Raw genomic sequence first — 17,781 nt, 5'->3', positions numbered from 1 at the left:
AGGGAAGGGGGGAGGGAGGATGCTTGTCGGGAAACCGGGAAAGGGAATAACACTAAAAATGTATTCAAGTTAATGAAAAAAATAAAATAAAAAAAATAAAAAAAAAGTTTCTCTCCATTTAGTTTAGTGTTAGCGACTGGTTTGCTGTATATGGATTTTACTATGTTTAGGTATGGGCCTTGAATTCCTACTCTTTCCAGGACTTTTATCATTAAAGGGTGTTGAATTTTGTCAAATGCTTTCTCAGCATCTAATGAAATGATCATGTGGTTTTGTCCTTTCACTTTGTTTATATAATGCATCACGTTGATGTTTTTCCGAATATTAAACCATCCCTGCATGCCTGGGATGAAGCCTACTTGATCATGGTGGATGATTGTTTTGATGTGCTCTTGGATTCAGTTTGCCAGATTTTTATTGAGCATTTTTGCGTCGATATTTATAAGAGAAATTGGTCTGAAGATCTCTTTCTTTGTTGGGTCTTTGTGTGGTTTAGGTATAAGAGTAATTGTGGCTTCATAGAAGGAATTCGGTAGTGCTCCATCTGTTTCGATTTTGTGGAATAGTTTGGATAATATTGGTATGAGGTCTTCTATGAATGTCTGATAGAATTCTGCACTAAACCCGTCTGGACCTGGGCTCTTTTTGGTTGGGAGACCTTTAATGACTGCTTCTATTTCCTTAGGAGTTATGGGGTTGTTTAACTGGTTTATCTGTTCCTGATTTAACTTCAGTACCTGGTATCTGTCTAGGAAATTGTCCATTTCCTGAAGATTTTCAAGTTTTTTTGAATATAGGCTTTTGTAGTAAGATCTGATGATTTTTGAATTTTCTCTGATTCTGTAGTTATGTCTCCCTTTTCATTTCTGATTTTTCAGTTTGGACAGACTCTCTGTGTCCTCTCATTAGTCTGGCTAAAGGTTTATCTATCTTGTTCACTTTCTCAAAGAACCAACTTTTCATTCTATTGATTCTTTCTATGGTCGTTTTTGTTTCTACTTGGTTGATTTCAGCTCTGAGTTTGATTATTTCCTGCCTTCTACTCCTCCTCGGTGTATTTGCTTCTTTTTGTTCTAGAGCATTAGGTGTGCTCTCAAGCTGCTGATATATGCTCTCTCCTGTTTCCTTCTGCAGGCACTCAGAGCTGTGAGTTTTCCTCTTAGCACAGCTTTCATTGTGTCCCATAAGTTTGGGTATGTTGTACCTTCATTTTCATTAAATTCTAAGAAGTCTTTAATTTCTTTCTTTATTTCTTCCTTGACCAGGTTATTATTGAGTAGAGCATTGTTCAACTTCCATGTATATGTGGGCGTTCTACCCTTATTGTTATTGAAGACCAGCATTAGCCCATGGTGATCTTATAGGATGTATGGGATTATTTCTATCTTTCTGTATCTGTAGAGGCCTGTTTTATGACCTGTTATATGGTCAATGTTGGAGAAAGTACCATGAGGTGGTGAGAAGAAGGTATATCCTTTTGTTTTAGGATAGAATGTTCTATAAATATCTGTTAAGTCCACTTGGTTCATGACTTCTCTTAGTCTGTATACATCTCTGTTTAATTTCTGTTTCATGACCTGTCCATTGATGAGAATGGGTGTTGAAATCTCCTATCATTATTGTGTGAGGTGCAATGTGTGTTTTGAGCTCTAGTAAGGTTTCTTTTATGTATGTAGGTGCCCTTGTATTTGGGGCATAGATATTTAGGATTGAGAGTTCATCTTGGTGGATTTTTCCTTTGATGAATATGAAGTGTCCTTCCTCATCTTTTTTGATGACTTTTAGTTGAAAATTGATTTTATTTGATATTAGTATGGCTACTCCAGCTTGCTTCTTCCGACTATTTGCTTGGAAAGTTGTTTTCCAGACTTTCACTCTCAGGTAGTGTCTGTCTTTGTCTCTGAGGTGTGTTTCCTGTAGGCAGCAGAATGCAGGGTCCTCATTTCATATCCAGTTTGTTTATCTATGTGTTTTTATTGGAGAATTGAGACCATTGACATTGAGAGATATTAAGGAATAATGATTATTACTTCCTGTTATATTCATATTTGGATGTGAGATTATATTTGTGTGCTTTTCTTCTCTTTGTTTTGTTGCCAAGACGATTAGTTTCTTGCTTACTCTAGGGTGTAGCTTGCCTCCTTATTTTGGGCTTTACCCTTTATTATCCTTTGTAGCACTAGATTTGGAGAAAGATATTGTGTAAATTTGGTTTTGTCATGGAATATCTTGGTTTCTCTATCTATGTTAATTGAGAGTTTTTCTGGATACAGTAACTTGGGCTTGCATTTGTGTTCTCTTAGTGCCTGTATGACATCTGTCCAGGATCTTCTGAGAAGTCTGGTGTGATTCTGATAGGTCTGCCTTTATATGTTTCTTGACCTTTTTCCCTTATTGCTTTTAATATTCTTTCTTTGTTTTGTTCATTTGGCGTTTTGATTATTATGTGACAGGAGTACTTTCTTTTCTGGTCCAATTTGTTTGGAGTTCTATAGGCTTCTTGTATGTTTATGGGCATCTCTTTCTTTAAGTTAGGGGAGTTTTCTTCTATGATTTTGTTGAAGATATTTACTAGTCCTTTGAGCTGGGAGTCTTCACTCTCTTCTATACCTATTATCCTTACGTTTGATCTTCTTATTGAGTCCTGGATTTCCTGTATGTTTTGGACCAATAGCTTTTTCCGTTTTACATTATCTTTGACAGTTGTGTCGATAATTTCTATGGGAACTTCTGCTCCTGAGATTCTCTCTTCTATCTCTTTTATTCTGTTAATGATGCTTGTATCTATGGCTCCTTGTCTCTTCCTTTGGTTTTCTATGTCAAGGGTTGTTTCCCTTTGTGCTTTCTTTATTGCTTCTATTTCCACTTTTAATTCATTCACCAGTTTGATTGTGTTTTCCTGGAATTCGTTCAGGGATTATTGGGATTCCTCTCTATAGGCTTCTACCTGTTTATTTATGTTTTCCTGCATTTCTCTAAGGGAGTTCTTCATGTCTTTCTTGAAGTCCTCCAGCATCATGATCAAATATGATTTTGAATCTAGATCTTGCTTTTCTGGTGTGTTTGGATATTCCATGTTTGCTTTGGTGGGAGAATTGGGCTCTGATGATGCCATGTAGTCTTGGTTTCTGTTGCTTGGGTTCCTGCACTTGCCTCTCGCCATCAGGTTGTCTCTGGTGTTACCTTGCTCATCTATTTCTGACAGTGGCTAGACCATCCTATAGGCCTGTGTGTTAAAAGTGCTGTAGACCTGATTTTCCTGTTTCCTTTCAGCCAGTTATGGGAACAGAGTATTCTGCTTTCGGGTGTGTAGTCTTTCCTGTCTACTGGTCTTTAGCTGTTCCTGTGTGCCTGTGTCCTGAGTCCACCAGGCAGGTCGCTGGGAGCAGAAAAGTTGGTCTTACCTGTGGTCCCGAGGCTCAAGTTGCCTGTGGGGGCTTCTTTTGAGCTCTTGGTGAGGGTGGCAACCAGGAGGTCCTTAGCTGCCTTTTTCTGGAGGCCCTGTGCACCGGGGTCCCAGATGGTGTTAGGTGGTTTCCTCTGGAGTCAGAAATGTGGGCAGAGTGTTGTCTCTTCTGGTTTCCCAGCCGTGTCTGCCCCTCTGCAGGTTTAGCTCTGCCTCCCACGGCATTTGGGTTCAGAGAACTGTTGAGTGGTTCCTTTCAGGTCCAGACAGAGTCTGGACTGCAGAGTATCTGCCTTTCCAGTGCCCCTATCTTCTGGTTCCCAGAGGCCAGATCATAAAATTTTTAAAAAGGTCCAATAAAAAAAAGACCTGAGATTGATCATTGGGATTGACATTGTACAAAGAAAACAGAATACTTAAGGTCTATTCTGACCCCCAGACATGTGCTTTGACAAATATGCAGTTACAATTGTGTCATATGTGTATATACAATGTTAATATATATACAAATTATGCGTTTATATATACATATATGTCATTGCTATGCCCAATTGCAATGCATCACTTGAGAGTATGAAAAAAGACTTTAAATCTCATTCCCAGCAAGACCCATCTCAGAAACATCAAAAATGTTGAAAAGAGGAAAATATTTCACTTATAAATGTGAAAATGAACAAATCAAACCACACTGAAGTTTGTATTTTTGTATAAGTTGTTTATACGTGTCTGCTACAATATGGCTCTGACAGTGATGTGCACAGGTAAGGCAGACACTGGTGGGCTGAGAAAATGTCACCTGTGTAAGACCTGATTGCAGAGGGTCTATTGCCTGGCACTGTCACAGCATTGAGGAAGTCAGAGCAGGGTGCCAGAGGAGGTCAGTTCCCCTTCCTGTGGGGCTGTGGTAATATGACCATGTCATGGGGACTGCCCTGCCTCCATGGCAACATCCTGTTTCCAATACCTTCAGAAAGGCTCTGTAGCTCTGCTCTCAACCAGAGTTGCAGCCTCTGAGAGGAGATGCCATGACCTTCACCCTCAAAACCCTAATCTGTCTTGGTGAGTTGTGAAAACAGAAAAGGGATACTGAGGTCTGGAAATTATCAGGGCCTAGAGCTGAGGAATCAGGAAACCCCAGAGGCTCAGGTGTTTGGCAGAGGGTAGGAGATGATGAAATTTCAGGGACAAACTTCTCACAGGAAACTCTCTTCCAGGAATGACTCTGGGCCTCTGGATCACAGTGCTGACAGGTGAGTATCACCATCTCTCCTGACCTGCTCTTCTCTTTCTATCCAGGAGCCATGCCTGGGCTATGGGTGTGGAGTAACACTACATGTGTGTTAGTCCTGAGGGTAACCTGAGGGCCATGGGGTTAAGGACTGCAAACAGAGGATTGCTGTTCTTTTTCTTTCAGAGTTCCTCCCTAGGCCAATCCTCAGAGTACAGCCAGACACTGTGGTCTCTACACAGAGTAAGGTGATCTTCTTCTGTGAGTGGAGTCAAGGAGCCAAACGTTACTGTCTCTAGAAACAGGGAAGCAGAAATCCAAGGTGCCTTGGAATTCGACCTAAACCTGGCAAGAAGGTTGAATTCTCCATCTCAAAAATTGACCAGTACCATGCAGGACATTACCACTGTTATTATCAGATCCATGTTCAATGGTCAGAGGACAGTGATGCACTGGAGCTGGTAGTGACAGGTAAGAAGAAAAAGTAATGCCCCACCCTCAGGCTTCAATGTCAAGAGGTCAGTCTGATGCCAGAGTTGCACCACGACTTCACAGCCCTGGAGGATGACAAGGCCTGACACATTTCACTGCTTCTGCCTTCTCTCCTAGGAGCACACAGTAAACCCAGGCTGTAACCCAGCCAAGCCCTGTGGTGAGCTCAGGACAGAAGGTGACCCTCCAGTGTGTGTCAGGGCAGAATTATGACAGGTTCATTCTGACTAAGGAAGGATCACAGAAGCTCCTCTGGAGGCAGGACTCACAATATAACTATGATACTGGGATTTCTCAGGCCTTCTTTTCTGTGCCACCAGTGACCTCCAGCCAGAGGTGGGCATTCAGATGCTACAGCTATGACAGTAGCAATCCACAGGTGTGGTCAGAACCTAGTGACACCCTGGAGCTCCTGGTCTCAGGTGAGAAACCACAGCCTTTCCACTTAATGGTGAGGTGAAACAGTGCTCAGGGAGGACTTGATGTTTCTAGGGCCAGGTATGATGAAGTGTGATGGGTGCCTCTTCAGACCCAAGATGAAGCATCCTTTCCCCCTCAAGTACCAGCCATATGACAGATGTGGCATAGAATAGAGTTTATTTAGTGACATGGGAAGAGGAGTTGAGGATAGATAGAGAGAAAAAGAGAGGAGAGAGAGGGGAGAGAAAGAGAGAGAAAGAGAGACAGAGAGACAGAGAGACAGAGAGACAGAGAGAGAGAGAGAGAGGCCAACGAAGAACACTTGTAAATTGAGGAGGGAGGGGGAAAGGGAAAAGGGGACAGAAGGATCAGAGAGAGAAAAGGACAGAGAGAATAAGAGAGTGAGGAGGGGCCAAACAATTCTTTTATGTTAAGCCAGCCTACCTCACTACTGCCAGGGAGATGTTGGGTAGAGCATAGAAGGAATTCTAACACTTGACTTATGTTGCCTGTGAGGAGCCAAGGCTCTTTAGACCAATTACAGAGCACAGGAGACAGTGTGACTTGAGGTAGATTTCAATGCAGAAAGTAGGACTAAAACTCAGGATGTCCAGAAGGAAGATGAGTCTTCACAAGACTTTGTCCTACTCTGGATCACCTTAAATGCCATACATCTCCAAGTGTGACTTTCTCTGTGCCACTTTCAAACACACCCACCTGCTTCTCTCCTACTTCCTTGTAGGGAACCTACCCAAACCCATCATCAAGGTTGAACCAGGCTCTGTGGTCACTCTAACTAGTTTCATGACCATCTGGTGTCAGGGTACCCTGGATGCAGAAGTGTATTTTCTGTATAAAGAGGGGAGCCATTCAACCTGGAGCACAGAGACTCTACAAAAGCCTAGGAACAAGGGCAAGTTCTTCTACCCTTCTGTGACAGGAGAACATGCAGGGAAATATTGTTGTTATTGGTACAGCTCAGCTGGTTGGTCGGAGCCCAGTGACATCCTGGAGCTGGTGGTGACAGGTAAGGAGACAGACAGGTTCCCAACTCTAGGCTCTGATCTCAAGAATATTCCCTTCTCACAAAGTGGACTCAGAGAATACTGTGACTGTGTGAGAACATGTACCAAACTGCTTCCTCCTCTTCTAGGAATCTATGACTACAAAGAACTCAGGCTGTCAGTACTGCCCAGCCCTGTGGTGACAGTGGGAAGGAACATGACACTGCACTGTGTCTCACATAGTCACTATGATAAATTCATTCTCACCAAGGAAGATCACAAGTTCACCAGCTCACTGGACACACAGTGTATACCTCCTAGTGGACAGTGCCAAGCCCTGTTTGTTATGGGACCCATGACATCAAACCACACAGGGACATTCAGATGTTATGGTTACTACAAGAATTCTCCACAGTTGTGGTCAGTACCCAGTAAGCCCCTGGAAATTCATATCTCAGGTAAGTTGGCCTCACTGTCCTCCAATCCTTTTCTGAGACCCTAAGCCCTTGTCATGGCTTCCTGGAGACGAGGTAGCCCTGCTTAAGTAGAATCTGTGACATGTGCTGGGCAGGATAGGAGAGCAAAGGTGTTTGATAAGAACCAAACATCAGTCCACAGCTGTCACCTTCCCTCTAGGGCTGTCCAAGAAGCCCTCTCTGCTAACTCACCAAGGCCACATCCTGGACCCTGGAGTTAACCTCACACTGCAGTGTTGCTCTGACATCAACTATGACAGATTTGCTCTGTACAAAGTTGGGGGTGCTGACATTATGCAGCACACTAGCCAGTGGACTGACACTGGCTTCTCCATGACCAACTTCACACTGGGCTATGTGAACCACTCTACTGGAGGCCAATACAGATGCTATGGTGCACACAACCTCTCCTCTGAGTGGTCAGCATCCAGTGATCCCCTGGACATCCTGATCACAGGTGAGGATCTGTAGAGATTCAATCAGGTACCTATCTTCTGCTCAGGCTTTCATGGGGGAACCTAGTAGCTGAGGGCTGGATGAGGGGCAGGGACCTTGGGGAGGAACAGAGGCAGAGACAGATCAGCAGGAAGTGACCTCAGTCAGAAAAAAAGAGACCGAGTCCCATGTTCTCAGGGTGAAATCATGTGTGGTTTGAGCTCTGAACAAGGAAGTCAGCCTTTCATCATCCCTCTTCTCTTTAGGACAGATTGATGACACACCTTCCCTCTCAGTGATGCCTAACTCCTCAATACACTCAGGAGAGAATGTGACCCCGATGTGTTGGTCAATGTACCCTGTGGACACTTTCATTCTGTCCAAGGAGGGATCAGGCCAGCCACCCCTTCGACTAAAATCAAAGTTTCAAGATCAGCAGTACCGGTCAGAATTCTCCATGAGTGCTGTGACCTCCACCCACTCGGGCACCTACAGGTGCTATGGTTCTCGAGATTCATCTCTGTACCTGTTGTCATTTGCCAGTGCCCCTGTGGAGCTCATAGTCTCAGGTAAGGTTGTTCTGACATCTCACAGTGACTTAAATACAAAACATAGATCTTTGGATTTCAGTGGGATTAAGAGGACAACATGAATGGTTAGTCCAAAGGCACATTCAACAGCATAGAACTGGATATCAGCAATAATCCTTCATGTAATAGTCCCTCTGTCTTAGGGCACTTACAGGACATAAGTAGCACACACAGCAGGAAGAACATCCTCTTCTTGTTCTGTCTCCTAGAACCCATTGAAGCCTCCAGCTGGCCAACTAAAAGGTTCATCACAACAGCTGTTAAGTATTAGGCACCCCTTTATAGGGAATATGCTGCAAACACAGGCAGCCTAAGAAATAGCTCTTGTTAATCACAGTTCTCACTTCTGTCATTTGAACTCGTGAGTATGAAAGACCAACAAATATTCCAAAGGACAAACCATATGCTAAGGTTTAACTGTTGAACTACAAATGATAGCATCCAAAGAGACACAGTTAGCCTCTCCCTGGATGATGGGGCAAGTGTGTAAAGTTATGAGGAAATAATCTAGAAATTTGCCTCTCCATGATTGCCTGAAGAAACATTACACCTGCACAGAGTCAGGCCCAAGAGGGCTAATAAAGATTTTTGTGGCACATCGACCCACAGAGGCTATACCTAATTCCAGGCTTGATACAGTTGCTTCAGTAGATTCTACTTGGACAAGCCCTTCTCTCTCTCTCTGGGCGGCTGTTTCTTTTAGTATAAATGAGAGAAGCCTGGTTCACATGTCTTAGTTTTTTCTGTGCTAGTGGTGACTGTGACCTCTCCAGACAGAGGAGGTCTCCAAAACCTGATTGTGCAGTGAGTCTCACCAAAACCCTTCTGTTCAATGGCAAGGGTGTGCCATGTTGTGATGGAAGGGGATTCACACCACTTCAGTCTTGCTCAGGAGGCATAATTCTAGGACTCTGTATAAGGTCTGTGACCTGAAAACTCAGGAACATCTTCTGGTGCTATAGATACCTCCACTCATCCCTATTCCTGCTGCCATATAGGACTGACTCTGGAGTTTGTGGTCCCAGGTGAGGTGATCCAGATCTTTCTGAGCTGAAGGGGTATCTCAGCATTCTCCATTTACTATAATTATTAGCGAGCATAGGGTTTGAAATGCTGTAGCGTGAGAGTCAGATGGTATTTGCCTTCATGATGATGGGGGATCACCTGAATCATTCTAGGGATGCTCACTACACTCCCTGCTAATGAAATCCGGAGGTGTCATGTAGTTTGAAGCAGCATTTTGGGGAGGCCACAGACAGTTATAAGATCCTAAGCAGGAACTGGTCCACAGTGACAACATTTTGCATACCCACAAATAAACAGTATACACAGGATCCTTGTCAGGCCCTTGCTCTCACTGCAACCATAGCCCATGATGCCTACAGGACAAGACACAGCCATGGTGTAACAGTTACGATTGTTCTATACCATCCTTCTGTTTAAAATAGGATTCAAATCTGTAGATAAACTCTTTAAAACAAAATTTTCCATGAGAACTAGAACATAACATTTTTCAAAGTAAGGAAAATAAAATCCAACACTTGCAATCAAACCTATTGCATTGGGAAGCCTGAAAACTTTCCTTCTGAGTGAAATAGAGGAAATGTACGAATCAGCCTTTATTTGAGAGGTGACAGCTAACAATGTCCTCTGCTAGACCTTGGTACACCTGTCTGAACCAGAGAAGTTTTTTGGGATGGGATTTCCAGGGACTCTCTACCACTCACCCTTAACTCTTCTAGAGTGTGGGGGATCATCACCACTCTCTATTAACAGTGTGACTCATCCTGTTGTCATAATAAATGTTTACTGTAAAGCCAAGAAAACTAAGAGGTATGTGTATCAGGCTTAGGATCTATGCATAACAAAACATAGCTGTGGTATATGAGGAACTCTTAGGTAAAAACCCAGTGATCTATCTTTCACTCTCCGTTTATACATACACGTGCACAAACACACACATGCTCGCATGTGCACACACACACACACACACACACACACACACACACACACACACACATACACTCTATCTCCAGAGGAATGGTATGACCAAGTTTGAAATGGAAGGGTCTCCATGTCACAAGGGAACCAACACTCACCAAAAAGATATAATGCTAAGAGGAATCTGCACAACCTCCAATGGGCTCACCAGAAACACCACACTAAAACCTGCCTTTCATTGCTCACCACAGTAACCTGGGGAAACTGCCTGAATGAATTGTCAATTTGTTCTACTCTGAATTTACGGGTATCACTGGTATATCATTGGTTTTTTTATTAGCACAATCATCTTGAAGAATTTAGTAAGAATAAGAGAGGGGACACAGCTATGCCACAGGGAAGATTCATCCCAGAACTCCTTGGTCTTGTATGGCAAGAATGGAGGGCATCTACAATAAATGACAACATGGAACTCAGAAGAAACACAAAGGTCTCTTAAGTACACACACATTCTATTCTTCTATTCTGGGGACCAGCTCATACAATCTGTCCAGCCTAGAACATGCCCAAACCTCAGACAGTTAAATAAAGAGAATTCCACCTCATAGCATGGGAAAGAATAGAACCTTATCCTCTTCAGGGAAAACAGGGCCCCTGGATGGATGCTTCATTAGACAATTTTGATCACCCCTATCTTCTGTGTCTAATACCACAGCTCCAGAGAACCGGGATCACACAATGGAGAATCTCATCAGGATGGGGATGGCTGTCCTGGTCCTCATAGTCCTTTCAATTCTAGCCGCTGAGGCCTGGCATAGCCATAGACAGACCCACCATGCAGATGGGAAATAATCTAAAGAGAAATCAGGACATCTTTCAAAGTTCTACACTCTGGGAAATAAATCTGATGATCCAAAATGTTGTCAGAAAAATGTGTTAATAGAATGTCCAGGGAGCAAAAGTATTTGGGGTTCTGGGGAAAGAAGATTTATGATGAGGTTCTTCCTTGGTAAACAAATTATTGTTCCTCACATACTGGGGGCCTTTGCTTCCTGAGCCCCCGCCTTTTTTCTTTGTCATTATTAGTTGAATCAGAACTGTGGCTGGCTCCTGAGTTGCAGCCTCTTTTTTTTTTCATTTTATCTGCAAAGTTGTTTCCCCTAACTGTGAAAGTCTCTTCATTTTGGTGGCCTGGGAAATGGATGACACTCTCATTTAGTGGTTTAAGGAGAGCCTCTAAGAGTGTCTTGATCTCAGATTTGTTCTTAATTGTTTGCCATTGGACATCAGGAGCCCCCTCTGCTGAATTATTGCCCCTTGTAGATGAGTGAAGGCAAAGCATACCTGCTTTCAGTGTAAATGTTGATTAACTTTCCAGCTCCCAGTTCTAAGGACTTGGTGAAAGAGATTTGTTCTGCTTTCTGGGCTGAAGTTCCAGAGGGCAATGGTTCTGCCAGGAGCACTTGTCACCTGTCTACCACAGCCATTCCGGCCTTGCACTGCCCATCTAGGGGATAGCTGCTGCTGTCAGTGAACCAAGTAACCTGAGTCTCAGACAGTGGCTGGTCAAGAGATCTTTCCTCCACCCCTGTTCCTCTGCCAGGTCCTGCGAACAGTCATGGGCAGGTACCTGAGCATCAGGGTCAGGTAATTGAGTAGCTGGGTTCAGGGTCACTGGAGGTGTGAACTTGACTCAGTCGAGTTCAGCAACAAAATCTGCTAGTGAGTCACATGGGCGTTAGTGAGCCACCGGACAGCGGGCTGGTGCACCACACTCTCATGGGCATGGGGAGGCTGTCACAGTCAAATTCTATCCCAAAGTCAGCTTATCTGCATCCTTGACCAGGCTTGTCACCGCTGCTATTATCCTCAGACAGGCAGGTCATCCAGCTGCTACTGGGTCCATTTTCTTTGATAGGTAAGTAGTGGGGCGTTTCCATGGGCCCTATGATTGGGTCAGCCATCCCTCAGTTCTCATCCATAAACAGATGAAAGAGCTTCCTGATATCAGGCAGCCTGAGCTCAGGTGCATTCAGAAGAGCCCTCTCTCTCCTTTGCCCCAGAAAAAGGGCTGTCCAGCCTTAGTCAAAGAGTATAGGGGGGACGCTAGCTTGGCACCCAGGAATACAAAGCCTACCAAAACCAGCCAGCTCCAAAAATTCTCACACGTGTTTGGGGTGTTAGGGGCAGTGACATGAAGGATGGCATTTTTTCCAGCCTCTGATAACCAGTTCCTCCCATCCTCTAACAGGTACCGCAGGTAGCTCTCAACTTACGTTGACAGATTTGGACTTTCTTGGCTGAAGCTCAATAACCCAATTTGCTCAGTTCTGTCAGCAGCTGCTTAGTGTCTCTGAGACGGTCTGCCTCGATCTCTGCTGGAAGATCATCTATATATTGCCCAAGGGTCACCTGTGGGTTAGACTCACGATAGATGGTGATGTCACGATATAGGGCCTCCATCAAAGGGTTGGAGAATTGTTGAAGTCCTGTGGTAGACTGGTCCAGGTGAGCTGTCATGTGTTTCCCTCTCAGGATCTTTCCATTCAAAATCAAAGGACTCCTGGCTTTGGGGAGTCAAGGTTAGGCAGAAGAAAGCATCTTAGATTCTTTCACTGTGTCTGTCATTCATTTTACTCCCAAGTGAGTGACTCTGTGGATGGTTCTGAAAACAGTTCTTGTTAAAGAGGTGGGTAATATTAACTCACCTTCAGTCAATCCTCACCAGCCCATTTAATTTCTTTTGTGAAATAATCTAAAGAGAAAGCAGGACATCGTTCAATGTTCTACTCTGCAAAATAAATCTGATGATCCAAAACTTTCTGTCAGAAAAATGTGTTGTGATAGAATGTCCAGGGAGTAAAAGTGTTTGGGGTTCTGAGGAAAGAAGTTTCATGATGAGGGCAGGTATCAGTTGTTCTAGGTGGTTCAGGTAGGACTGTGGCCAATCTACAGATGGGCTGTTTCCTTTAAGGTTGCCTCTTTAGCAGCCTTGTCAGCCTGGCTGTTATCTCTAACTATGAGGGCCTGTGTTAACATTATTAGCTTGGACCTTTGCATTGAAGTGCCTGGAGGAAGTGACTGAGTCCAGATGACCTACATTTACATTGCCTGCACTGTCCCTGATCGCCTATGACCCTCATGGATGAAGCTGCTTCTGTCCATAAACCAGGTCTGGTCTGTCTCTGAAAGAGGAGCATCATACTGATGGAGTGGACAATCTAAGTCAGGGTCAGGCAGGAGAATCACACGGTTCAGGGAAACAGGTGGCTGGAAAACATCTCACCCAGGATTGATTAGTAAAGTCTGATAATGAAGCATGTAGGCATTACTGAGCCATCAATCAGAATTGTAGGGGGAGGAGAGATAGTCATGAGTCCCAAACTTAATTTATTGAAGCTTGGAATTTCTTTTCTCCTGGATCCTGAGGATTTGTTGGCTAGAAGAGCTCTAATTAATTTTTTCCTGTCTTGACCTGCACATTTCTCTATTCTCCCTGCACCTTCAACTTTTCTCTAATATTTGGCACTAATTGATGAAAGTCAGGGCTACCACACTAGAATTCTGTTTTCCTTTATCAAATATCATATTAAAACCTTGGCCAAATTATTGTTGAGACCTGCTTACAGAGCCTAAGGCACATCTGGAAATGTTCCCCACCCTTAAGCACATTGAAGCCCTAATCTGGGTTGGCTCCCTGCAGGGCCAGGAGCCAGTTTCTTGGCCTCTGTCTGTGGTGAAGAGAATCTGTAAGAGCTTTTGGGAGCTTAGGTGTTAACTTTCCTAAGCTCTACCCCACAGTTACTTGGTAACAGCTGGGTATGCCTTACACTATAAGAGGGGTTGTTTGCCCCCTCCTTACTTTCTCTCTATCTCTTTTTTCTTTTATTTTAATGACTTGGAGATGATATTTTTTCAGACAAGGAACAAGCATTTCTCTTGGCAAGAAGGATAGCTATTTACTGAACAAAATGAGTGACCAGGAGTCAATAGCTCTGTTAAGGGATATATATGCCCACTTGGGGACTCTCTTGTCAGGGACCCTGGATACTATTATGCAATGTGTCTGCATTTGGCAGAAGGGAAGGGGAAGAGAGGATAAGTAGGTGTGAACTGTAAAAACCAGAGCCAGTCCTGAGAAAAAAGGAAGTCACTAGGTGATTGCTGGGAATTGAGCTCAGGACCTCTGGAAGAACAGTCAGCAGCTCTTACCCACTGAGCCATCTCTCCAGCCATAAAACTGATACTGTCAACAAGGAAGGAGATGGCTGCTGGGCTGTAGTTGGCTTTTGTTGTTCCTGTTGATGAAGAGGTATTAGCCAGGAAAAACAGGTATTAGTCGGGAAAAATGACTGAAACATTTTATCCTCTGCTGCTGACAGCCTGTGGAGATAAAAGGTCTCCCTCCAGAGGACATTTAACATCAAAATCAGGTCACTCCAAGTTGTATGAAGTGGTCCTTAGTCCTAACTTCTTTAAAATGAGTCAGAATAAGATTAAGGTGAGAAAACAGTCTGTCCCATGTCCAAAAATTTCATCAGTCTAAGTCCAAGAACACAAAGGAAGGCACAGACAATCTGTCCCTGTCACAAACTGAGCAAAACAGATCAACCCATAGACAGAATACACATAAACCAATTGCCCCCTTCTGCAGGCAGTGTACACAGACCAGTCTGTCCCACAGACAGAATAACTCAGACAACCTGCTCCTATCATGAGCAAAATTCACACAGATTCTGGCAACCTTGCCAGCTTCAAGCTGGAAAACAGACCAGTGCATCGCTGCCACAGCCAGGATGACTCAGACTATCTGTTTCTGACACATTCGAGAAGCACAGAGATTCAGATTACTTAGGCTATTTGCTCCTGTCACAAGGGAAATGCACACAGATTCTAGTGATTTTGCCAGCCAAAGCAGGACCAAAGTCCTAGAAACCCTGTTGGCTCATGCCAGAATCAGGACTGGTGAGGCTGGAGCATCCTCCAAGTCCTACCTTAATTACTATGGTGACTTCATCAGCTCCTGCTGGAACCAGAGCCTGAAAGGATGAAAAGTCTTCCTAGTCTTTATCTGATTACACATTAGGTCTCCAAGTCTTCCTGATGCTTGCAAGAATGAACCAAATGGAAAACAGAAAACAAAGTAACTAAAGAGAGGAAACATAGACAAAGAAAACTGAGGAACCTTGCTTGAGCCATCACTCCTCAAATTCAACACTCTCCCATGGGTCTCCCACAAGAGGCGAGTTGCCTGGCCAATTCACCAAATGTGAGGTCAGATCTGAACATCTTCCAGGCACTCTTGAATGAGACTAATGGAGGAGGTGATCCATGTAAAAGGAAGAGGAGATTAATTCCAAAATGTGAAGGTCAACACACTTAAAGGGAGATGACCCTGAGAAGACACTAACAGAGAGTTAGACAACTTGCAAACAATTGGAGCAGAATTTGTACAATGTTAACTAGGCACGGTACTATGCACATTTGGTGGAGCAAAACAACTTTCAAATCTGACTCAGTGTATCTTTCGAGATTTTCCTAAGAAGAAATCTGTGGAAGTCACAGGTAGCTTTTTGTGATAGTTTGGTAGTTGTTCCACCAACAAAACAAGCTTTTTTATTCCTGGAAGGGAGGTGTCTTTCTGCTCAGAGGATTATGTTGGGAATTTACCAATTGGCCCCAAAATAACCCCAAAACTGGCTCTATCAGAACAACAGTTTACTCAATGATAACTTGATCAAGAAAGAAATAAAGAAGTTAAAGACATTTTAGAATTTAATGACAAAGAAGGCACAACATACCCAAACTTATGAGACACAATGAAAGCAATGCTAAGAGGAAAACTCATAGCTCTCAATGCCTCCAAAAGAAACTTGAGAGAGCATACATCAGCAGCTTCACAGCACACCTGAAGCTCTAGGACAAAAAGAAGCAAATTCACATCAAGAGGAATAGACAGCAGGAAAAAATAAACCTCAGGGCTGAAATCAAACAAATAGAAACAAAAAGAACTATACAAAGAAACAAGAAAACCAGGAACCAGTTCATTGAGAAAATCAACAATATAAATAAACCCTTAGCCAGACTAACCAGGGGGAAAAGAGAGTGTATCTGAATTACCAAAATCAAAAATCAAATGGAAGACATTAAAAGAGAATCTGAGTAAATTTAAAAAAATCATCATATCTTACTACAGAAGACTATAATGCCCACAACTACTCTTGCAAGACCCAGAGAAAGCTTGATTCCCAGGAGCTCTGACACACTCAGGTTCCCAGGATCCCAGAATCACAAGATCACAAAGACACCTGGACTCTGAAAAGTTCTGACACAACCAAAATCACAAGAAAGACAGCTTCCAGTCAAAGACTCCTAGGGTAGGTAGCACTGGAGATAACCAGATGGCAAGAGGCAAGTACAAGAATATAAGCAACAGAAACCAAGGCTACAAGGCATCATGAGAACCCAGTTCTCCCCCTACAGCAAGTCCTGAATATCCCATCACATCTAAAAAACAAGATTCAGATTTAAAACCATATCTCATGATGATGATAGAGGACTATAGGAAGGATATGAATAACTCCCTTTAAAAAATAGAGGAGAACACAACCAAACAGGGAAAGGAATAGAACAAAAGCATCCAAGATCTAAAATAAGAAATAGATACAATAAACAAATCACAAAAGGAGTCAACCCTGGATAGAAAACCTGGAAAAGACATCAGGAAGCAATCATAGATGCAAGGATCACCAACAGAATACAAGAGATACAGAGAATCCCAGGTGCAGAATATACTATAGAAAACATGGATATAACAGTCAATGAAACTGTAAAATGCAAAAAGCTCTTAACCCAAAACATCGAGGAGATCCAAGACACAACAAGAAAGCCAAACCGGAAACTAATGGGTATAGAAAAGATTGAAAATTGAAAACCTAAAAGGCTAGTAAAATATCATCAATAAAAATATAGAAGAAAACTACCGTAACCTGAAGAAAGAGAAACCCATGAACATAAAAGAAGCTTAAAGAACTCCAAAAAGATTGGACCAGAAAAGAAATTCCTCCCATCACATAATAGTCAAAACACCAAATGCAAAAATACAAAGAAAGAACATTAAAAGAAGTATGGGAAAGGTCTAAAGTAACATACAAAGGCAGAACTATGAGAATTACATGACACTTCACAACAGAGACTATTAAAGCTAGAAGATCCTAGAAAGATATCATTCAGACCATAAGAGAACACAAATGACAGCCCAGGCTACTATATCCAGCAAAACTCTCAACTACCTTAGACAGAGAAACCAAAATCTTCCATGACAAAAACAAAATAGCACAATATCTTTCCACAAATCCATCCCTATAAAGGATAATAAATGGATATCTCCAACACAAGGAGGGAAACTACACCCTAGAAAAAGCAAGAAAGTAATATTGTTTCAATAAACACAAAAGAAGATAGCCACAGAAACATAATTTTACCTCTAACAACAAAAATAAGAGGAAACAACAATCACTATTCCTTAATATCTCTTAAACTCAGTGGATTCAATTCCCCAATAAAAAGTCATAGACTAAGAGACTGGATATGAAAATAGGACCCAGCATTTTCCTGCTTACAGAAAACGCACCTCAGTCACAAGGACAGACACTACCTCAGAGTAAAATGTTGGAAAAAATTATCCCAAGATAATAGTTCCAAGAAAGAAGCTGCAGTACCATTCTAATACAGAATAAAATCAACTTTCAACCAAAGATTATCAAAAAGGATTTTAAATGTCACTTTG

At 42.8% G+C, this 17,781-nt stretch overlaps 1 protein-coding gene across 1 annotated transcript; it reads left to right on the top strand.

The window, feature by feature from the left end:
• Positions 1-4,431: 4,431 nt before the first annotated feature.
• LOC116892708 (leukocyte immunoglobulin-like receptor subfamily B member 3) lies at positions 4,432-10,844 on the top strand. The gene is given in 12 exon segments (XM_032894573.1): positions 4,432-4,465; positions 4,621-4,656; positions 4,821-5,105; positions 5,244-5,264; positions 5,267-5,548; positions 6,289-6,573; positions 6,700-7,008; positions 7,187-7,483; positions 7,728-8,030; positions 8,261-8,310; position 8,610; positions 10,708-10,844. Coding segments are annotated over 12 exon segments (2,040 nt in total).
• Positions 10,845-17,781: the final 6,937 nt, after the last annotated feature.

The sequence above is a fragment of the Rattus rattus genome, chromosome 2 (assembly GCF_011064425.1).
Source record: "Rattus rattus isolate New Zealand chromosome 2, Rrattus_CSIRO_v1, whole genome shotgun sequence".
In the NCBI taxonomy this organism is placed as follows: domain Eukaryota; kingdom Metazoa; phylum Chordata; class Mammalia; order Rodentia; family Muridae; genus Rattus; species Rattus rattus.
The sequence above is the reverse complement of the archived record's forward strand: the minus strand, read 5'-3'. Positions and strand labels throughout refer to the sequence as shown.